Below are 24,579 nucleotides of genomic sequence, written 5' to 3'. Positions count from 1 at the left end.
AACAGTAGTACAGTTTAAACGGTGGAGAATTTTTATTGTGTGTGTTCCGCTAACGTAAATAAGTTAATTCATAAGTGTACTCACAGTGAGTTGATGTATTGAAGATTGTAACTGGTAAGATTAGTCATAGTTGTTTGTTTGTGCTAACATTAACTGTAATATAACTTCGAAGCTCAAAGTCCGGAATAAGTTTGCTTGGAACATTGTCTACCTAGATGAGTGCCTGCTGTGAATATAAACATTGAGCTGACAGATTTGTAGAGACTGAATAAATGTGAAGTTTGTTATATTAACTTGAGTTAAGAAGACATGTGTTTTTGAAGTTGTGAATTGTATATGAAAGTTTAGTACATCGAATTGGCATGAGAGACTTGGCGAGTTGTGTTAAGTAGATTGTGTTGTTTCAATTTAAAGTTGAATTCATGTATTTGTAATATATCATATATTAAATGTTTTATTTTGTTAATCTAAATATTGTGTTTGCCTGAATTTCTTCTTACTGCACCGTTCACAAAAATTCGGATCTAGCGGGAATCCCAGAAGGAAAGAAAATAAATACCATCGGCCTGAATGAGTGAAAAGACTGCTAACTAATTTTGAATTAATCTTACTAATTCATATAGACTTATCTAAGGATAGAGTGGCGCAGTATAATAGAAATTTCTCTACCCTTAGATCAGTGATTAATTTGCAATTAGTTTTCCTTTATTTTATGAAAGTGACTTTTAGCAAGATGGCGGATTTAGAATATAACATGAAAATAGAACGTCACGACAATACAATGGTATTATCACTCTATCACTTATCTCTAGTGGTCAATGTGTGTTAGTACAATTCATTGAAGGAAAATTCTTCACCAACAATTCATCATGGAGAAAATTAAAAAATATATTCTTCTTCCTTTTTCATATTAGGCCTACTGGCCTGTTACGGAGCTGTCCCTCTTCCAAACCGTACTCGTGCCAAGGATAAGGTGGTTAGTCCTATGCCTCCCAGGGAGGCATAGGACTAATCCAGGGAGCCGGTTGGCCTGTTGTGGGGACGAAAAAAACTCTACTTTCTGGGTGAAAAAAAAAAACCCTACTTCCATATCAGAATGGTTAACTCACCTTTCGTCGAAAGAGATCAGATAAATGTTCCTCATGTCACTGACTGGAATTGAACCCAGGTATTTCTGACCAAAGGACTTTGTCTATACCGACTGAGCTAAAATTAATCGCGAAGAAAATTCATCCTGGGAAAATTAATCGTTTACGATCATATATGCAATTTTGAGCAATTATATTAAAGAAATTATTACTATTACTACGGGCAACTCCAGGGAGTCATTAGACTCATCGAGGGAGGCCCCAAATCATATTCATCACAACTATTTGACATTCATACAGTATCTATCATACCTCGCCTTAAACTCATTCACTGTCACAGCATCCACCACAGACTCAGGGAGCGCATTCCACTCATTCGCTACTCTAAAAGTAAAGAACCCAGCTCTAACACCTTTACTAACCACACTTTTGCCCAGTTTCCATGGAGTCTCCTAGTCCTCCCACAACCAGCCCTGTTCTCAAAAATATCTTCTGAATTAATTTTATAGAAACCCTTCAGTAATTTGAATGTCTCAATCATATCTCCCCTCCTCCGCCTATCAACCAATTTTTGCAACCCACAAATCCTCAACCTGTTCTCATACGGTTCATTCCACAGACCTGCTATCATCTTGGTCACTCGCCTCTGGATCCTCTCCACCTCCTCCCCATCAAGAAGAAACCTAGGTGACCAAATCTGAGCACAGTAGTCTAGATGGGGTCTTATCAAGGCTCGATACAGAGGAACAATAACCTGCTTGTCTCTGCTTGTCAATGTATTCTTCAGCAACCAAGTGATTTGATGAGCTGTTTTGGTCAATTTTGCAATGTGTCCCCTAAATTTCAATTCCTTATCTACCAACACTCCTAAATCTCGTGCCTCATCAATTTCCTGGAGCACGGTTCCACCAATGCAGTAAACTGCCGCCAATCTTTTCACCCCAAAATGCATAACCTTACATTTTGCCACATTAAACTGACATCCATTCTCCTTAGCCCAGACCTCCAATCTATCCAAATCATCCTGCAAAATTTTGACGTCATCTGCATTCACTATTGTGTCTATATATATATATATATATATATATATAATATATATATATATATATATATAAAATAGAAAAAAGCTGAATCATTGCCATGAAAAAAAATTATATTCAAATTATTTTGCATATTTTTTTTTCAGTAAAGAAGGATAAACATAAAATTTCTTAGTGTCATAAAGTACTCGTATTGGAGGAAAACATAAAGATTAGTATTGCAGCTGCAGATGGCAACTTAGCTTATGTTGATTTACTTCATTATGATAGCATTAATGTAATTTTCTTTAATATAGTTACTCAAAAGTGCACGATCTTAAACTAGCTCTGTAAACAATAACAGTGTACAACATATCTTTCCTATGCAGGAAAAGTGGAGTCATTTTCAAAATACACATGTATTTAATAACTGAAACACATCTCTTCTGAATTAGTTCAGATAAAATGTATGTGTGTGTGTGTGTGTGTGTGTGTGTGTGTGTGTGTGTGTGTGTGTGTGTGTATCACATCTGGATGGGTGTCTGAGTGTGCAGAAAAATAGTGAATAGTTCTCAGAATAAACATTCTTAAATATGGTGCCCTTTCTCCCTAAACCACCCTATTCCAGTTTTGTAAATATTAATATTCCATCAACAGGTGGAATATTTAAGTAAGAAAGAATATTTATAAATTTTTAAGACGAAACAAAAATTAGGAAACTCGCCTATCAATAAAATATTACTTTCACTGTATAAGAATAAAAATATTATGAAAATCGAATTAAAATCTAAATAAATAATACATAACTATATTTTGTGAACTTTATCTTGAACTGCATTTACTTTTCATATATGGTATCAATGTAATATCATTTAAATTTTCTAGCGAATAACACTTTCAGTGAATTTTTTCCGCAATGAATTTTCCCCATAATGATTTTTCCTAGCGATGAATTGTTCCGTTAACCGGTCAAAATCCTCACTACTACAGCAATCCTCTGGGTTACCTTCACTATCTTCATAATGTTCCATTGTCTATCATTTGTTTTAAATAAAATGTCTTAGTAATAGTGTTTATTTTAAATAAATATTTTAAATAAACACTATTACTAATGACCCTTCCAAGCTTCACATCATCTACACACAATGGAATATCTCCCTGCAGCCCAGTGACAAATCACTAATAGAAAGGTTATAAAGCAAAGATCCCAGTACAGATCCCTGTGGAACACCACTCATGATCCTCCTTTTCCTTGATACTGCTTCCCTGCACATGAGTTTTCTGATATCTAGCCCTACGTGTTGTAACTTAAATATCAAATTATCATGTGGAACTCTATCAAATCTTTGCAAAATCCAAAAGAGTATATACCTTTCTCTTGTCAACTGCTCTTGTCATTTTATCATAATTAAAGACAAGCAAATTACTCAAACAAGAGTACCCTTTAACAAATCCATCATCATCATCATGCATATCAAGGATTTAGGCCAGTGTGTGCCAGTGTGACCTTAGAAGTCATCGTTGAATCGTTTAAAGGATGTCCTGGTTTTTCTTTTTCCTAATGGCTTTAATAAATCCATATTGATCATTAAAGGTACCTGTGGAATATCTATAAACAACAAATTTACAGTATAATCACAGTAATAAAGTAATTTATTTATTAAATTAATTTAACATCAAAAATAGTTTTAATGTTATTTATTAATATTGATTTCTAGCTCATAGCAACCGTTTTTAATTGGTAAACCAATTGACTTGATTTGATTGTGTTTCTACATACTGATGATGTGCTATTATTTTCAGTAAGAAATATCTGTACTTTAATTAAAGTTTATTACTGTTGGTTATCATGTAATTTTGTTGTTTAAATGTATGTTGACCTTCACAGATATTACCTTAATCTGCTCAATTTTGTATGTGATCTCTCATTAATTTCTCGAATATCAGAAAAAATACAAAGTGGTTTGCAGTTTTATGCCTGCATTCTATCACCAACCTTGTGCAATGGCAATGTCTTATTTTCTTGCCACTCATTGGGCACTTTCCTAGTAGCTAAACTTTCACTGAACAATAGGTTGATGGAGATATCAGATATTCAGAATATTCTCTTAAAACACATGGTGAAATCCCATCCTGTCCCACTGCCTAATTGACTTCCAGAGTATAAGTATTAAACATATTCTCCTCATGCACTTCTAAACCTTCAATCCTCTCCATCCTTCCAGGAAAAAAAAATCTGCTTTTCCAAGATGAAATAACCCAAGAAAGTATTCATTAAATAGCTCTGCTAATTCAACTGCATTGGTCAGTTAATCCCCTTTTCCATCTAACAGGGTTGTTCATAGAGCCCCCATAGCTCAGTCAGTCCAGATGAAGCCCTTTGGTCGGAAAGACCTGGGTTCGATTCCTGTTCATGACGTGAAGAACCTTTATATGGTCTCTTTCAACTAAAGAGGATTTTTTTCACCAGAAAACTCAGGTTTTTCATCCCTCAGAACAGGGAAACCAGCCCCTGAATACAAGGACAGTCATAAAATACATACTTAAATCCTCCACACGACAACAACATGGCTATTCATCTGGTCATTTCTCCTCCCACTAGCCACATAATAAAAAAACTGCTTATGATTTTTCTTGGGCCATAGTGCTAGTTTCTTCTTACATTCCACTTTTGTTTTCTTTACTATACGTAGTCCCTTTCCTGGATTGTGTCTTACCATTTGTCAGACAACTGTTCTTCATCTCCTATACTTTTTCATCTGCAGTTCCTGTTTGATTTCATTAGTTATCTGCTGAACTCTGATCTTAACTAGCTCTTATTCACTGCTGATAAATCTCCATTTTAATTCTTCCACCCATGGAACTGTCTCAATCTGATTTCTGGGATTATTATAGTTACCATATAATGCAGCATAAATTTCTTTCTCTGCGATACTTCTGCATGGCTATTTACAAATTTAACTGCTAGCACAGATGCAATACTTGTTATACTGAATCCACTATTCATTCTTTAAATTCCTATTTGGTTGATGATTGATGCACTGATTTCAGTGGTTAGAATTTTGTTAGTGTGCATTCCTAACCACAAAGAAAAAAACAAACAAAAGCACACTAGCAATACCATCAAAAATCCAACTACGGAAATATCACTGCATGCCATACATATTGAAATACATACCTGAAATCAAGGACTTCATTATTGATTTCTAAGAAAATGAAAACCGGTTAAGTTGCTCAGAATCATTAGCAATAAGAAACATGTAATAAACATGCAGAGATCTTAATCTCACCCTATCAACAATTAAATAAAATAAACTCCTCCTCACTCTCAAACTAACCAAACTCTAACTAGCATCTAGTGAACTATGTGCCAAGCTCAAAGTTTTTCTATCTTTTATCTGATAAAGATTGACCAATGGCTAGCAGACTTCTATTTACTCTGCTGGTTGTGTCATCTTTGCAACAATTTTTTTTTTAGCTCATAAGAATTTTAAATTTCATCATCATTAAATTCAATGCTTTCTAAATTTTGTTTACTAATAATTCTGTCTTGTGTACTACAACATATTACCCCACTTAACAGAAAGTTTTCCCTATCTATAAGAATAGCATTAAAAAACTGGTTAAGAACTTAATGCTTACAGAAAAGATAATTTAATCCTATAAAGTATGTCAGAATTTAAAAAAATATTAAAAAATCGAAAAATTTTATGGTATGATGTTTTCTTTAAAATAAAACCATTTTAATCATCGACTAATAAAAAGTTTTAAGTCTTAGTGATGTTAATGCATTTAACATAATAGTTACAAAATATAAGACATTGTTAAACTGACCACAGATTTTTAATTTGTGCATATGTACGTACAATATTGCCTACCGGTTTCACTAGTAACAGACTAGCTTTCTCGAGGCTTGCACAGTACAAAAACATGTTAAATGCAAAAAAGGTTTAAGAATACAAAAACGTTAATACCTGTTAGGTAGCTAAGGTAACACGTTCGCATGACATTTCTACTCAGTATCATGAACACGCGTTACGTACAAACGCGTGATATGATTATTCGCGTACTGTAGTTCTGTTGAACTGAGGGAATTAATTAGATTTTTCCAAGTATCATTCAGTATGGCCCCTTGATTTCTGTTTAGGTTGCTGCCTGTATGTAGTACTACTGCTGCTTCTTTAAATAATCGATGTCTGTAATCTTCGTCTACGTAGGGCATAGAGCTGTTATTCTGGTCTATAGTGTGGTTCGAAGTTGAAAAGTGTTCTAACCTGGAGGTGATCGTTCTGTTTGTGATTTACATCGCCAACATGTTCTTTCTGTCTTATTTCCAGGCTTCTCGAAGTTTGTCCAATGTAGAAAAGACCGCATGTGCATGGAATATTATACACCTGGATATTTATAAAATGGAACACTGTCTTTAGGAGATCTTAGAACCTGTCTGATGCTAGTAGTTGGTTTAAATACAACCTTAATAAATTGAACCCATATAGGGGATGACTGCTGTTGAAATTTGCTGAGAGACTGTTCTTTCTTGTTGGTTATCTTTGTATAGAAATTTGTTGATGATGTTTCAAGGATAACCATTTTGCAACAGTGTTATAGCGATTTGAGACAGTTCTGTTTGAACTTCTTCATCGTCGGAGATAAAGTTTCTAGTTTGATTTCTCAACATGTGGATGATGCTCTGTTTATGTGACCTATGATGGTTTGAAGAGTAATGTAGATATTGTCCAGTGTCCGTAGGTTTTTTGTAAATGGACAGTTTGATATTGTTACCGTGTCTTTTAACTAGTATGTCCAAGAAGTGTAGCTTTTCGTTATTTTCTACTTCTAGAGTAAATTTGATTTTATTGTGGAGCGCGTTGATTCTATTAACAAACATATGTAGATTTTATAAGTCTTATATTTTGTAACATTTTACAATCAAAAACATGTATAATTTAACATAATAGTTATTTCCAAGATTACATAGCTGAAATATACTCATTCTATGCTAACTAAAAGAATCCTGTTAGATTGCATTACATATCTCTTTCTATATCATGACTGAAAAGTTGCATCAACCAGAGAATTGCAGAGTTGTAAATGCAGTTTGATATTTGAGTTATGATTTTTAAAACAGAGAAATTCCATGAGAAGAATTGCTGAGTTAAACACAACACAACTTAGTTTCAAATGACTTCTAGTTATTTCATTTGAATTATATGGAATTTGTATTTGCTATATATGTAAGTGAATTTATGAATTAAGTATTCTTTTTATTTACTTGATATTAAGTAAAGTTCTTTATAACGTAAACCTATTTAACAGTGTTAACTCAGAATACCATATAAGAACAAAACTAATGATATAATTTTATTAAGCTGTTGACATTTTGCTGAATTCAAACCAACATCTATGGAGCAGTATTCCCTCTAGATTGAATATATACTGTAGTTAGCCTATGGATGTTGGACTGAATGTGGTCTTAAAAATAAGTCTTCCAAATTTTGGGTAAATTAATAAAGCCATATTTGAGTTTAGGGGATATGCTGTGTTGCTAATGCTGATTTCAAAAACAGTTTTTCAGATCTGTAATAATGGCTTTTCTTTCATTTAATAAAGTGGGAATGGTTATCTCATGAGTGGTATACTAGTCCTGACTAGAAGGCTGCTCAGTGAAAGAAAAAAGTTCTTTCTGTCTCTCCATAGTAAGCTGAGCTGCAGGCACAATTATACACTCCAGGATGTGTCAAAGGATGGAATCTGTTTATGGGGAAAAAGACTTGTAATTTTATTGTTACGTGGAATGGAAAAATATACAGGCAAGTAGAAGAGACTGCCATGGGTTCTTAGTTTCTACATATAGAACACCTAAGAGACAAAAGCCCTCACAACACAGCTGAAAAAAAAATGATCCAGACATATTATATACATTTTAGTGTATTTAAACAGCCAGCATCCAAAAATATGCAGCCAACTCTGCAAATTCACAGACTACTAGAATGGTTTATAGTGAATAGTTTGCTAGAGTTAATTTCTTTTAGCATAGCACTTTACCAGTAGGGCTCTGGAATAATACTCGGGAATTTTCATTAGATTTTTGCTATAGTAACAGTTGACTGTACTTCACTGCAAAAAAGAATCAACTGTATCTTTCACAGACACATTAGTCACATTGTTTGCTATCGTTGTCCATCTATAGAAAGCCAAAACAAAATAGAAATATTTACATAAACAACATCATTCAAGCCTAAGAAGCTAATATTCCTCAAAAGGCAGATACATATGACCAATATTATTTATTTCACAGCTCTTAGAGGTGAAAATACTACACTTTTTCTGCCAGTGACTACAATCCCTTTAAAACAGATAAAATATTATATTCACTATGCTCTTCTCCTCTTCCCATGATATACAACAATTTTCATCATCATCAATTTCCTGATATGTACCCTCAAGAAGTGTTCAAGCTACTATGACAGCACTACATGATTAAGTTTATGTTATTATTAATCTTCTATCCACAATTTTCCCCCAAATAAGCTTTATGAGCAATTTTCCTCCAAATTACTTGTGAGCCCTCCAATATTGTCATATGTCACATTTCATGCTTCAAGGTACTTCTGACTGAATCAATCCACCTAGACCTTGGTTTTCCTCTGGGTATTTTTCCTGCCATCTTAGCATCAAATACCAGTTTTGCTAGCCTTTCCTCATCCATTTTATTTAAGTGGCCATACCATCTTAAATTAGCTCTTCTTACAAATTCTTGAATGCTAATAATGTTAAGTTCCTTTCAAATATCTTTATTTTTAATATGATTCTGCTACTGATGCCATCTATTCACTCCCCTAATTTTTTTCAGAACCCTCAGATCTGTGGTGGTCCCTAGTCTTTTATTGAGTGTTTTAATTCTAACCCAACTCTCAAATCCATAATTTAAAATTGGTTTCAACACTGTCTTCTACACTGCTAGTTTTTTTTTTATGCTAATTTCTCTCGCAATGCATATAAATTTATTCAGCTGACTATCCACCAATCAGGTTTGCTTATTCTGTCATCTATTTCCAGATTTAACTTGCCATCTTCACTAAAATCTGTGCCTAAATAGCTGAAATATTTTACTTGTTCAATAAGGCTCTTCATTCAGAATGAAGTTGATGTGTTCAATGTTTCTGCTTATTTTCACAGTCTTCATTTGGTTTTTCTATTTCTGATTTTCATGCCAAATTTGTTACAGCTGTTATTCAATTTAGTTACAGAATCCTGGAGACTTGCACTAGTTTTGTTTAGGAGTACAACATCATCTGCATAAAGCAAAGAGCTAAGTATGACATCTCCAGTTTTAATATCAGACCTAATGCCACTTTCTTTCATAATGTGATCCATATAGATGATGAATAAGAGTGGAGATGATGTGTATCCTTGTTTTACCACCTAATTTTACATTAAACCCTCTTACATCTGATTTACAACTTACAAATAGACTATGTATTTCCCTGACTAATATTCCCCATATAATTGTAGTGTTTCTAAAAGCTTTTCTCTAGGCACCTTGTCATATGCCTTTTCTCAATCTACAAAACTTAAGTACAATCCTTGTCACATTCCCACAATTTTGCAACTATTTGTCAGAAAGTGAAAATCTGACCTTGACAACTTCTGTTTTGGCCCAAACCCAGCTTGTTCTTCTCCAAGTTTCTCTTCCACAATCTTTCTCAACCTCTTTTTAAGTATGCTTGCATAAATCTTAGTAGAGAAATTCCTCGGTAATTTTCACATTCAGCTTTATTCCTTTTTTATAGATGAGAACTATTAAAGCTCTACTCCAATCAACTGGAATTTGACCTTCTGACCAGGCTCTCTGAATTATGCAGTTTAGCCACTGCAAAACTTTCATACCTCCATACTTTAGCATTTCTGGTCGAATATCATCTACTCCATCTGCCTTTCCACATTTCAAGTTTTTGATGGCTTTTTCTACCTCAAGCATTAATATGTACTCCTGTTTGCATTTCTCTTGAAAATTAACCATGATTCTATCACTGCTGGTTTTGTTTAACAGTCTTTCAAAGTAATTACTCCAGACATCTAGGATATCCTTATCTTCAGTTTCATGTGACTTTTTATCATCTTGATTATTTACAGAACTCTTTCCTCCATTTCTAAGCTTTTTCAACAGTCTCCAGAACATTTTGCCACCTTCCTGATATTTATTTTCAATATTCTTACCAAAGTCCTCCCATGACTTTCGTATAGCTACTTTTACAGACAGCTTAGCTCTCTTACATTTTTCTCTGCATTCTTTTAGGGCATCTGTTGACTTATTTGCTAGGAACTTTTGGTATGTTTCTTCTTTTACAGGACTGCTTCTTTAACTTCTTGTGTCCACCATGGTGTTCTCATTTTTCTATCCTTGCACACAACTTTGTCACATAACTCCCTAACTGAATCAATCAATGTCTTCTTCAGAGTTTGCCACTGAGACTCCAAGGTTTGATTCTTGTTTTCAATTTGTTTCATTTTTTATTCAATAATGTTTGTACAGTCAAGTCTACAATTTACTTGTAAAAGCTGTTCAACTTTAATTCTTTTTAAAGCTTTCTTACATACTGTTCTTTTCAAATATTCATTTTTAACCAGTTTAGCACTATGTAATGGTCACTTTCAATTTCAAATCCCCTGCTGGTTTAAGATACAAGAGTGTGCAGAGGATTTGAAATTGGAAGTGACCAATTTCAAATCCTCTGCACACTCTTGTATCTTGAGCCAGCATAAAGATATCACTATCAATAATGACGTGGTCAATGAGGATTTTCTTATTTCTTGTGTCTTCTCTCCACGTGAATTTGTACATATCTGTATGTTGGACCATGATGTCAGAAATGACTAGTCCATGTCCTGAGCAGAAATCCAGCAAATACTTGCCAACATTATCAGCTTCATCTTTTTCTCTAAAATTTTCCAAAATGTTCCTATATGTGGTACAGACAATGTGGTACTCTGCTGTTTAGATCTCCAACAAGTATCAAAAGTCTTTCTCAGTTGCCTGTTTTAATGACTCAAAAAATTTTGTTACTTCCTCAGAAGAACCTTCTAAGGCATAAATACATTTCATTGTCCATTTCCCCATTTTGAAGTGTGCCCACAGCATTCTACTTGAAACTGTCTTCCAATCAAGAAGTTTTGCATTCAACACCAAACATGAAGATATCACTATTCCTTCCTTTCCTTGATCATTATTGTCTAAATATAATATCCTATACTTATTATTTAGTAAGATCCCACCTGATTTTGTCATCTTTGTCCCAATAATGCCAATTACATACATGTGGTCCTTTTCCAATTCTTCTGCAAGTTTGATTTCCTTTCCATTAATACACCTTATATTGATGGTTCCTATCTTCAGTTCTTCTGATGGATTTCTTCTTCTTCTAGATGTAGCATTGGAGCTTGTTCCAGTAGATGGCTTTTCACTGCCCACCCTGGTTCCCTGATGAAAACAGCAGGGGCTTTGTTTAACCAGGCAATGCTCCAGCGAGCATGAAATCTCTACAATATTTTTTCAATACAGTTTTTAATTGTTTCTGCTAGTCACTTGAGTATGTAGTCTTTGTGCTCCAAAAATGCTGATATGAATCTAGAGACAATATTAACAGCTTAAAAAATTACATAATTTGTTTTTTTTTTATATGTCGTGAGTTAATACCATTAAACAGATTTCTTTCATGAACAGTCAACTTCTCTCAATTTTATAGCAAACACTATTATAATAAACCTGCTACAAATAAAGTCTGTACAGAAGCCTCACAGGTAAAAAGCTTTTCTCAAGAAAATTCACTCTAGCAAACTACCTATCTGCTCTAACAAACATTCCTGTAATTTGCTATAGTGAAAGTTGAACAGACAACTGTAATAGCTAAATTCTAAGACTTGCTACATGATTGCGCTTCTTTTCTGTAGAGCATCAGTTGGTAGTTTTTAATGTACTATAATCACTGAAACTTTTCATGTGTGGCAGTGATATGTATATAAAAAAAAAATTTTTTAAATATATATATAATCATGCTTTTTTGTTTGTTCAACAAACATATAATAATTAAAAATATTAACTTAAAAATTCTTACGTTTGTAACACAAATAAGTCCAGCAAAAAACATACACAAGCATATTCCAGTTGACAGCCATAAGCGTCTTTCTTGGATATAATGAGGTAGTTCATCCCATACTGCTGCTATAACAGTTTCTATGGTAACAAACTAGAAAAACAAAATGATATACTTAGGAACTATTCCACATCATGCAACATTTTAAACAGTAATAGACAATAAATTACATTACACAGGCAAAGTGATACTAGATCAGTCATTATTTCAAAGCCAAATGTTTGTAGAAACTATAAGTTTCATAAGTTGACCTGAGAGCTTACAAGAATATAATCCTCGACATCCCTGAGTCGCCTTAGCTTGCACTACTTAAAAGACACGAGCACTGCCCAAGCATCCATATATTTGCCTTTTATCAGAGCATTTGACAAAGGTTTCACTGCCCTGATAGCTATTTCGAACTGGTTCGTTCTCTTCAGAGACAAGGAGAAACCTTAAGAGAGCAAAAACACTCTCGTTCAGTACTAAGGAAATCGAAATGTCAGAATCCTTTTCTTCAGTGTTACACAGTGATCAGCATTCATTTCAGACAAATTATGGAGACTACAACCGTTTAGAATTAATTACTTTAATTTCCCGATGTTTCAACCTTCATATTAAGGTTATCATCGGGAAATTAAAGTAATTAATTCTAAACGGTGTAGAATTAAGAATAAATTAAGAAAAAAAGGAGTATACACACACACACACACATATATATATATATATATATATATATATATATATATATACACAGAGACAAGCTTTTTACATTTCAAACAGTATGCCAAAGAGACAATGATTTGATCAACCATTATTCTACTGGTCTGACCTGTGGAGAAAAAAAAACTACATCAAAGCTATATTCTATTTATAACATCATCAGAGAACAAATTCATATAGATAGTTTTATTACAGCAAAAGTGGTGTCCTAATTTAACATGAGAGTTGTTATATTAGAGTTAAGATCCTGGATTACTTATAGTCCTATTTATAATTAACTCTTATATAAAAAGGTTATGTGGGGAATATGTGGCTTCCATATTCATTGGAATTTTAGACCATCATTATTGTTATGATTAGGGTAGTTGATAAGAATTTCACAGGCCTCCTTATACTTCAAACATGTAATTTCTCCTACTGGGATAACAACTTGGCATAAATGTACTGCAAGTATTGTTTAATCAGTATCTAAGAAATTGTGCTCTTCTTTCACTCCAGGTGTTATTTTACTTCTGAATAACTGGTAATGCTGTACTAATTATAAATTGATCCAACCAACCAGCAAATGTATCTTCATACCTTGCATGATTTTTATAAAGTTTCCTAAATATTTTTCAGAAAAGAAATAATTAGAGGACTTAATTAGAGGCATTGCAAGAACAAAGCTCCAGCTGTTTGCATGGGAACCAGAGTGAACAGCAAAAAGTCAGTTACTGGAACATTCCAAATTCTATGTCAGCAGAAGTGAAAATAAGCAGCAATAATGGAAGTACAGAAAAGAACTCAAAACTAAAAGATAAAGAAATCCCATGTCAAAATATCATGTTTTACTGAGACTAATCAAAACTAAAACAAGCACAAGGTACTTCTTAATAACTATAAGATATACATATATCCATAACTATAAGATATACAGTGATTAGGGAAAAGAAGAAGCAGTAATAGTATTCCCACTAAACATCGTCATGTTTAGTGGGGATTCTTGCCTGCTAGGCGATTTCAAGTAGAAAGATATCGACAATTTTGATATGGGAACTGGACAATGAGACTTATTTGTGCACTGAAGGTTTTACCGAGGAAGAAGTGGAGTAATTTTCTGTTCATTAAAGAAGGCAACTGACATAAAAAAAAAAAAAAGAAAAGCCTTGTTGGCGATCTAAACAGCAGAGCAGGAAATTAACTGATTGGAGAACCGACCAGGTCTTCTGACCGATGTCCAATCCTCACCTTCTTATGGTGCACCCTGTTAGATATCTATCTAGATACTGAACGGATGAGGATGGGCTAGTAATCTGGGATAGCCAACCAAATTGTATTCTTACTGGCTTAAACCAAAATTTCAAATGATGGCACAATATGACAGAATTTCATGCTGACTGCCCCCCCCCCCAAGTCTGCAAGATTCCCCGACTTAATTGAATAAATGTTGTAATAGATATGGTATGAAGGTCAGCATTAAAAAGACAAAGAGACAATGAAAATAGGCAGAAACATTGAAAATATCAACTGCATTGTGAATGGAGAACTTATAGAACAAGTAAAACATTTCAGCTATTTACGCACGATTTTTAGTGAAGATGATAAATTAAATATAGAAACAGACAATAGAATCAACAAAGCTGGTATGGTAGGAAGTCAAATGAATAAATTCATATGGAATAAGAGAGAGAGAAATTAGTCGGAACACTAAATTAGCTGTATACAAGACTGTGTTCAAACCAGTTTTAACTTATGGATCTGAGAGCTGGATCAGAAGTAAAACACTTGAACAACGACTAGAGGCTGCAGATATGAGAGTCCTGAGAAAGATTAGTGGCGTGAACAGATGGCATCAATGGCAATATCATATTAAAAACGAGGATATTAGGAAAAAACTAGACATTGTCAGCATCCAGGAATGTGTTAGCAGAGCTAATCTCAGGTGGTATGGTCACTTAAATAGAATGGGCGAGGAAAGATTAGCAAAACAAGTGTTCTCTGCCAGGTTGGCAGGAAAATGACCCAGAGGAAGACCAAGATATAGGTGGATTGATATGGTACAAAGTGCCTTAGACGATAGAAATATAAGATCTGATAATGTTGGAGTCTTGACAAGTAACAGACTGATTTGGAGGAAAATTGTAGATAGGAAGTTAGTAATGATGTAAATTTTTCATGTAGTACTATCATATCCTGTACACCCTTTGAGGGTACATGGCAGGGATTTGATGATAATGATGATGATATTGAAGGGAAAAAAAAAAATGAGAGAAGTTAAATATAAGAAACAAACCTCTAGCCACAGTGGCATGATCCGAAGAGAAATGTGGACTGATTCATGAGAGAGGCAAAATGAGGTTTCTTTGCAAGGAGAGAAAAATCAGAACATCATGGTGAATTCAAGAACTTTGGAAAATAAGAAATTGTAGCAAACGTTACTGGCAAGTAAGTCAGTCCTTGCCCTTGGGAAGAGGGCAATGTCAGATAACTAAGCTTTGTGTAAAAGTAGCTAAATAAAAATCGCGGGAAAATGAGTAAAAATACAGAACACAAATATAACGAAAGTGGCAAATTGTTCTGGAAGCTATTCAAAAAAAACCTTAGAAATAGAGGAAAGGACAGAGTAAAAAGAATCAGATTATAAAGATGACATGCAAACTGAAGAGAAAGATATTCTCAATGTATGACGTAATTACATGGAAAAATTAGATGAAATAAGATACAAAACAGAGGAGAAAATAGTATCTCTGGTATAAACAACGATTAAAGGATACAAAGAAAAAATAATTTTATTCCATTAGTTTCTTATGCTTTCATCTTATCATCAGGAAAAAGATGTTTTTAATTTGAAAACAAACAGCAGCAGAAAGATTTATAGTACATAAAATGAAGTTGATATGGCTTAACATAATATGCACCATCATTAAATTGATGGTGCAATATCACCCATGCTTCGTTGTTTGATCTGTGCTATAAAATGTCTATCATAACCTAGTTCTGATTCTTTTAGATCTTATAAGTAGAGCAACCACAGCTGTTTTAAAATCAGGCTTTAATTTTTATGAAGCTATGTTGGACTGTGCCATTTCAGTGACTTCAAATTTTTCAATATAAGTGTTAAATTCAATAAATGGCATTCTTGTGAGTTGCCAAATAACCTGATGTTTCTTGCTAGTCATATGAAAAGTCAGGTCTGATTTATCAGCTCTCTCTCTCTCTCTCTCTCTACACCTTTGAAGTATTCTTTCATGCAAATTTCTCAAGAATGTACCATCTGTCAGATAATGGATACCACATGTGCAGAAAAGGTTAACAGCTGGGTGTTTGGATGACTGTGTTAAATTGTAATTTCTATGTTAAATTAGTCAGTTTACTGTTATTTCCACATTAATTTACTGTTTCTTGAATATATCCTTTTGCTTACTTAAAACCTAATACAATCAAAAACCTACCGGCTACTCTATTGTTATGTCGCTGCTTTCTCTATATTATATCTTGTTCTACCTCTATAATAACTCTCCTTCTAATCTACTGTCGTGCCCCTAAAATATTAATTCAGATTTATTTCCTCTTCGGATATTGGCAAAATTTATATTTTGCTGCACCAGCCAATATCCTATAACAGAAGAGACTCTTGTTCAGGGAAATAATTCAAAATTCAAAAAGATACACACAATAATTTATCTCACGCTAGCGCTGTGCAGATTCAGTTAGCAGTCGTAGACCGAATCTCACTTAAGCAATTATATCTAAATTCCTTCCCGCCAAAAGGTTCTATTTCATAAGTGGTGGTTTGAATTCGTAATCAGGCATTAACTCAGGTATAAGGTACAAAACATGTTTATTGGAAAACATAAAACATTTACAGTTATGTAAGTTAAAATACTCAATGGATCAAAATTCACTCTAAGTTAAGGGTTATACTAAATCACAATGAATCAGAGCAAGTTAAACCCTTCAATTATGAAAGGATAAGATTAGGTTTAAGCATAATAATACTAATATATAGTTCCTTTCACAAGTTATTCACAGAATATGCATTGAACACTTTCATTAATACTCTATCAATAATTATCTTAATTCTAAATTTCATTTAAGCAAGTCTAGCCATTCACAAATTACTGCCTATTAGCAACTCTTTTTTGTTCCACAAGGGCTTAATTAATTCAGTCAAATTCTCATTAAAAGTTCTCTATTACTGTCCTTTAGTTACAATGCACACAAATTTCTTGTTCTTCTAAACGAATCCTAACATAGAATGAAAACTTTTACATTACCGGATCTTTTCAGATTTTATGCCGCCATCTCATGTAGGTCTGGATTACCTTACTGCATATTCTTCGGCCGTCTTTGAGGCTGGCGATGTACTACGCTTTTTCTTCTAATCGTTTCCGACTGTTGCGTGCTATCTACCGCTCCGCAGGAAACTTTCTCCAATGAGACATTCTGCTAAGGCTCGATTCCACATAGGCTGTCATATCGCGATCAGCTCCGCTTGAAAATCTTCAAGCATTCTCAAGAAAAGAACCTGCCGTCTATCATTACCTTAGTCGGCCCACCGGTCTCTCACGAATCCTCCGACCAACCCCCTAAAACTCGAATCCAGCACCGAAGATCAGATGGTCAAAAGGCCCCCTAAAACGGCGTGCTTCATCTTTTATTCGCTCTATTTGGGCGCCCTCTATTCGATGTGGTTTTCACCCACGAACCCCATCGTTCATTGCCCCTTGGGTGATCCTACATTCTCCCTAAACTGTCAGGTTACATTATTCTAGGTAGCCGCTCTGACGTCATTTTTCTGCGTAGGTATAGCCTCCATCACTATGCTCAACTCGTACAGATTATACGCGATAATTCTGGATTACTACTTATAATTTTCCTCAGAATTTCGCAATGTACTAGACAGCTTACTGGAATTACAAATAACCTAACAATAACTCTCACTATATGGCACACATGGACTACACATTATTACAAAACATAAAATAATACTTCATAATTATTAGCTGATGTGCAGATATCTCCTTAATTAGTAGTAGTTATCATGTTAAATCCTGAATAAAGAATTTACTTGTAAAGCTCTCCATTCAGGATCTAACAAAAGTCTCCCCATACAAAAAAATTTTTCTTAAGATAAATTTTTCTTTAAGCATCTTTTATTGTAGAATTATTGTTTTCTAATTTTCTAGAATAATTCCCTTTTATCTCTCTCTCAAGTCTCTGGGGATGAACCTTCCATTATTTCTGTGCCTTAGTACGTATCTCGGCTCGGGTGACTGTATTGTTTCCTCATGATATGACTTAGTTTGCTCATTCTCATGATATATATTCGGTGCTCCTTTTAACGTCTTGGACCTATTTATTCTCTATAATTTTTACTCATAAAGCTTGCACAATCAGTTAGTAAGTGTGCACCCTTTGTAGCAATTGCTAAATTCCAACACAACAAACCACTTATAGCTTTTCTAAGCACAAAAAGAAAACAGAGGAAGTTTGCATAATCAAACTGCCATTGATGTTGTATAATAACTTCATGTTTTCTGTACTTGTTCCATCTCGGTCTGTTATAGGAATTTCTAGTTCTATTAACTATCTCAATGTAGTTTACTCCGATTGTTCTCGGACAATCCTCCCCTAAATTTTCTTCTGTAACACCTTGGTCATTTGCTAATTTTACACTTGATTTTTGGTAAGTCTCAGATTGACTGTTCACTTCTGAAGTTGAAGCTAATTCAGAATCAGTCTGGACATCTGGAGACACTTCATTAACTCTGTCAGTTGGCATGACATTTCCTCTTCTCTGCATTCTTTCTTCAGGAGATCTCTCATTTCTATTTCGAACTTTAAATTTTTCGTTCCCTCTTCTGAACCGTTCATTTCCCATTAGGATTATCTCATTTCTAGAGAAGTTGCAAGAGAACTTGTACCTCTCTAGAAAGTTAGTTCCTAAAATTATGTGAACGTGTGGGTGAGATGTCCTAAGGAGGACCAACAACTCCTGCCAAACACACATGTTAAACTCAGGTAGGTATAATTTTACTCTAACACTTTTTGTTGCACAAACTTTAGATGACGATAACCCTGATAATCTGACGGTCTCCTTAGATTAGAAATGCCTCGCCATACACAGGATTTTATTCCTTGAAAATAATCTTCCGTTATGACAGAGGCCTGAGAACCAGTATCTAACAATACGTCACAATGTGTTCCCTGAATCTTACCCTTGATTATCATTTTTTTCTTCCTTGTTGTTCGTGATTTCTTTGTCTACCTTCATAATTATGAGGAGTTTGCCCAAACTTCAACTCATTTCTATTATTTCTCATGGAGGGTCTCCTATTACTAAAACAATTACGAGCTAAATGCCCATTCTTGTTACAATTAAAACATCTAGGAGGCTCCCTTCTGTCTCCTTGCTCATTATTTCTCTGTGATTGAGGTAAAGACACCTCGGATTTCCGTTCTGACACTGCCGCCAATCTTTGCATTACTTCTTCCAGATGGTTCAATATAGGCTGTTGAAGTTTTTCTATTTCTAATCTAATTAATTCATCAGTCTTCTCTGGTTGAGGGATAGATGATTTTGAAGTCTTATCTGTGACTGCAGCCAGCTGTTTCAGTAAAGCATCAAGACGGTCCATTATGGGCTGTTGAAGTCGTTCAACTTCTTGCTTAATTATAGAATGTACTTCTTCCATGTTTGATAGCCCTACTTGTTTTGGGATGTTCAATTCATTTTCAGTCACTTGATCAACGTTTTCACTATCCTTTTGATCTCTTTCACTATCCTTTTGATCATTAGTCTTTCTCTTTCACTATCCTTTTGATCATTAGTCTTTCCTTTGCTTGTGCTAAATTCCTTCTCAGTTTTATTCTCGCTAGCGGAATTATTCGCCTCTTTAATCACATTAACATAGCTGGCATTCGATGCAGGACAAATGTCCCCAAGCATCTGTTCCTTCTCTTTTCTCTCAGGATGTTCTACCTTTTCAGTGCCATGATCTTTAATGCTGTCTCTCTCTTCTTTGATCACATTGACAGACCCAAGAATGCCTGCAGGACAAATGTCTCTGAGCAGTTGCTCCCTCTGTTCCACTGCATTATAACACTCCTCTAAGTTTGATATATCCTTTCCGTATGCTGTCTCCTTAAGTTCTTGTTTCAATCCTGCCCTAAAGTGCTGGAAGACGGCCCAGTTTAGATGGTGCCTGTCATTGTCCGAAACACTTAGTGTGTTGGCAAGATCTAACAGCCTGTTATGGTAATCGGACACACTTTCTTTGTCCTTCTGTACCATTCTTCGGAGCTTCCACAGATCCAGTCCCACGTTCTTTACCCTTGAGAACTGTGAAATAAGGACTTCTTTAAATTTTACATAACTCCGGGTGTCTTTCAGAACCGGTGAGGAGAGAAAATAGGTCTTAGCCTTTCCAACTAGCTTGCTGCGTAGCAGAATGAGCAGTTGGAATTCACCCCACCGACCAATTCTTCTCAATTCCTCAATGTACTCGAAGAATGCAATCACGTCATCAGCATCATCACCCGAAAACTGAGGGAATACCTGTTGGGGATTAATCGTTCTAAAAAACTCTGAGTCATCTAACGTTGAGCTTGTAGGTAGGCACATATCTGCATTCATCTTACAATTCAACACAATGTAATTTTCTTAAATTCTAATTATTCCAATAAATGCCTGATACGATATCAAAAACCAACTTATAGTGATTAAGGATGTGTCAACTTTAATTCTAGGGCCCCTAATCACATCCTGTCAACTGCACCATTGTTAAATTAGTCAGTTTACTGTTATTTCTACATTAATTTACTGTTTCTTGAATCTATCCTTTTGCTTACTTAAAACCTTATACAATCAAAAACCTACCGGCTACTCTATTGTTATGTCACTGCTTTCTCTATATTATATCTAGTTGTATCTCTATAATAACTCTCCTTCTAATCTACTGTCATGCCCCTAAAATATTACTTCAGATTTATTTCTTCTTCGGATATTGGCAAAATTTATATTTTGCTGCACCAGCCAATATCCTATAACAGAAGAGACTCTTGTTCAGGGAAATAATTCAAAATTCAAAAGGATACACACAATAATTTATCTCACGCTAGCGCTGTGCAGATTCAGTTAGCAGTCGTAGACCGAATCTCACTTAAGCAATTATATCTAAATTCCTTCCTGCCAAAAGGTTCTATTTCATAAGTGGTGGTTTGAATTCGTAATCAGGCATTAACTCAGGTATAAGGTACAAAACATGTTTATTGGAAAACATAAAACATTTACAGTTATGTAAGTTAAAATACTCAATGGATCAAAATTCACTCTAAGTTAAGGGTTATACTAAATCACAATAAATCAGAGCAAGTTAAATCCTTCAATTATGAAAGGATAAGATTAGGTTTAAGCATAATAATACTAATATATAGTTCCTTTCACAAGTTATTCACAGAATATGCATTGAACACTTTCATTAATACTCTATCAATAATTATCTTAATTCTAAATTTCATTTAAGCAAGTCTAGCCATTCACAAATTACTGCCTATTAGCAACTCTTTTTTGTTCCACAAGGGCTTAATTAATTCAGTCAAATTCTCATTAAAAGTTCTCGATTACCATCCTTTAGTTACAATGTACACAAATTTCTTGTTCTTCTAAACGAATCTTAACATAGAACGAAAACTTTTACATTACCGGATCTTTTCAGATTTTATGCCGCCATCTCATGTAGGTCTGGATTACCTTACTGCATATTCTTCGGCCGTCTTTGAGGCTGGCGATGTACTATGCTTTTTCTTCTAATCGTTTCTGACTGTTGCGTGCTGTCTACTGCTCTGCAGGAAACTTTCTCCAATGAGACATTCTGCTAAGGCTCAATTCCACATAGGCTGTCATATTGCGATCAGCTCCGCTTGAAAATCTTCAAGCATTCTCAAGAAAAGAACCTGCCGTCCGTCATTACCGTAGTAGCCCCACCAGTCTCTCACGAATCCTCCGACCAACCCCCTAAAACTCAAATCCAGCATCGAAGATCAAATGGTCAAAAGGCCCCCTAAAATGGCGTGCTTAGTCTTTTATTCGCCCTATTCTGGTGCCCTCTATTTGATGTGGTTTTCACCCACGAACCCCATCGTTCATGCCCCTTGGGTGATCCTACACTCTCTCTAAACTTTCAAGTTACATTATTCTAGGTAGCCACTCTGACGTCATTTTTCCGCGTAGGTATAGCCTCCATCGCTACGCTCGACTCGTACAGATTATACGCGATAATTCCGGATTACTACTTATAATTTTTCTCAGAATTTCGCAATGTACTAGACAGCTTACTTGGGAATTACAAATAACTAACAATAACTCTCACTATATGGCACACATGGACTACACATTATTACAAAACATAAAATAATACTTCGTAATTATTAGCTGATGTGCAGATATCTCCTTAATTAGTAGTAGTTACCATGTTAAATCCTGAATAAAGAATTTACTTGTAAAGCTCTCCATTCAGGATCTAACAACTGAAGTAACATAGAGATTTATGTCATAGGTGTGAAAGCAACAGTGATGTCATACTATCTTAAAATAGTTATTTTATCAGTTATATTGTTTATGTAGGTAAAGACCACACCTTTATAGATCACATTTTCTAGCATGAGCTGAGGTATTTTGGCGAGTTCAGTAAAATGTGTCGATAGTCCTTAAATTGTAGTTAGTCTTTAGAAGCACTTCTCTGAAGTAATCCATTTCTTGTTCCTGTTTTTATCACTAGATATATATAGTAAAGAAAAGCATGTAAATATCTGCTGTGTGGAACTTTTATTCTGTATACAAAGAAAGACAGTCTATTTTATCAAGTATTTCTTTGGATTCCTGCTAAATGAGGAAAGTAGAATTGACATAATGTAACTATAATTTTGGCTTTGTGTCATATGTTTCAATGGCCATCTTTTCAAAAGATTCCATATAGATATTTGCTAAAAGAAGAGAAATTGACACTTCTTGCTAAACCTTCTTTCTGTTCATAGCAGGAGTCTTTTTTATTTGAAGAAATTGTTACCTAGACAATGTTTAAAAAGACTGATGGTGTCCAGGGAGAAAGCGTGTCTAGTAGCAAAAAAACATGTTTCTCTGAAAACACTGGTTAAAAGACATGTGATGTCTAAGCTTGCTAATATATGTTGGATCCAAAATGATGTCCTTTATCTTGTTGATGAAATCTTTTGAGTTCTTGAGGGGTTATAAGTTTTGTTCAATACTTAGCTAGGTAAATATGTAGAGGAATGCTAAACATCCACAATCAGTCTTAATGGGATACCTTCTTTATGGATTAATAAGGCATCATTTGTTCTTCTGCCTTCTAACTACAGCATTCATATGTTTTCAGTAATGGCTGAACAATTAACTCTGTAAAAGAATGCTTTTCATTCTAATACTGTTTTTAAAATTGATTATCCATTACTTCACTCTGAAGATGAGTCATGATGCTAGACATAAAGCAACATTTGAGCTATAAATTATTTATTATTACATAAGCTATTATAAAGGAAATTCACTAAAGCAAACCATTCCTTTGGTTTTACAAGCCTGTTTTATCGATGCACATTAAATAATGATTATGAAAAAATTAAAACAAAACCAATGCACATGATGTACAATATTAAAAATGCAGAGTATACTTTATAAAGGAAACATGTACAGTACATAAAGAAAAACATTATTGGAACTCAATGCTTCTGAAATGTAAAATTTTTCTTACCTGGCTATCTAAACCTAATGTTAACAGCATGAAGAAAAACAAACATGACCACAGAGATGACAAAGGAAGAAGAGTTAAGGCTTCTGGATAAACTATGAAGGCAAGACCAGGACCTGAAAAGTTAAATGGAAATAAAAATTCTTGATTCTTTGAAGAAAACTAACATAAAAGAATATGAATGTTTAGGCTACATCTTTTTTATGATCAATATTGTTTTTAAACAATACATACCCTTTCCTTGTGTAAACAAATATCAGCTTTAAAACCAGATACATAAAGTCATTTTTCAATAAAGTTATATTGTATATTAAGGTTAACTTGTATATTAATGATACTAGGAGACATCTGAATGGTGATATACAGTTGTTTGTAAATCATTAATATATATAATGAAAAGTTATTATATATTAAAGAAAAATTAAATATATTTATGATAGTAAAGGCTGGACATAAGGGTTAGCCTCACAAGAGATATCTGAGTACTCACAAATAAATGATGGTTTGAGGAGAAACTTTGCTGCAAGAAATAAGGCAAGTTTTAATTGTGGGAAAATTGAGTGGGTGGCCTTTACACAAATCTCAAAGCACACCCAAACTCAACATCACCAGAGTTAAAGATCAGTACTATCAACATATGAAGCCTGAATGGCAAAGAAATGGAGCTAGCTGAAGAATTAGATAATTACCAGATCAACATAATAGGGGTGACTGAAACAAAAAAGACAAAAACTGGTGAGATCTTTCTGAGCAATAAATACAAAATGTTATATTCAGGAAATGACAATCAAGGAAAAGAAGAAGAAGCCATAGTATTCAACACAGAATACAAGGCTAATCTTCTTGAATGGCAGGCAGTCTCAAGTAGAGT

General features: G+C 34.3%; 1 protein-coding gene across 2 annotated transcripts in view; it reads right to left on the bottom strand.

Moving 5' to 3' along the window:
• LOC150106890 (sodium-dependent proline transporter-like) overlaps window positions 1-24,579 on the bottom strand; it is a 196,563-nt gene that overhangs the window by 27,833 nt on the left and 144,151 nt on the right. For both annotated transcript variants that reach the window (XM_090392797.1, XM_090392796.1), the window contains 2 exons: window positions 23,712-23,824; window positions 12,223-12,354 (listed from right to left, as the gene is read on the bottom strand). In XM_090392797.1, coding sequence (XP_090248923.1) covers window positions 12,223-12,354; window positions 23,712-23,824 — 245 coding nt within the window. The remainder of the gene's footprint in view (window positions 1-12,222; window positions 12,355-23,711; window positions 23,825-24,579) is intronic.

This window comes from Typopeltis vanoorti, chromosome 5 (genome assembly GCF_054136105.1).
Source record: "Typopeltis vanoorti isolate ZY-2024b chromosome 5, IOZ_Tvanoo_1.0, whole genome shotgun sequence".
Lineage (NCBI taxonomy): Eukaryota > Metazoa > Arthropoda > Arachnida > Uropygi > Thelyphonidae > Typopeltis > Typopeltis vanoorti.
This window is presented reverse-complemented; position numbering and strand designations above follow the sequence as displayed.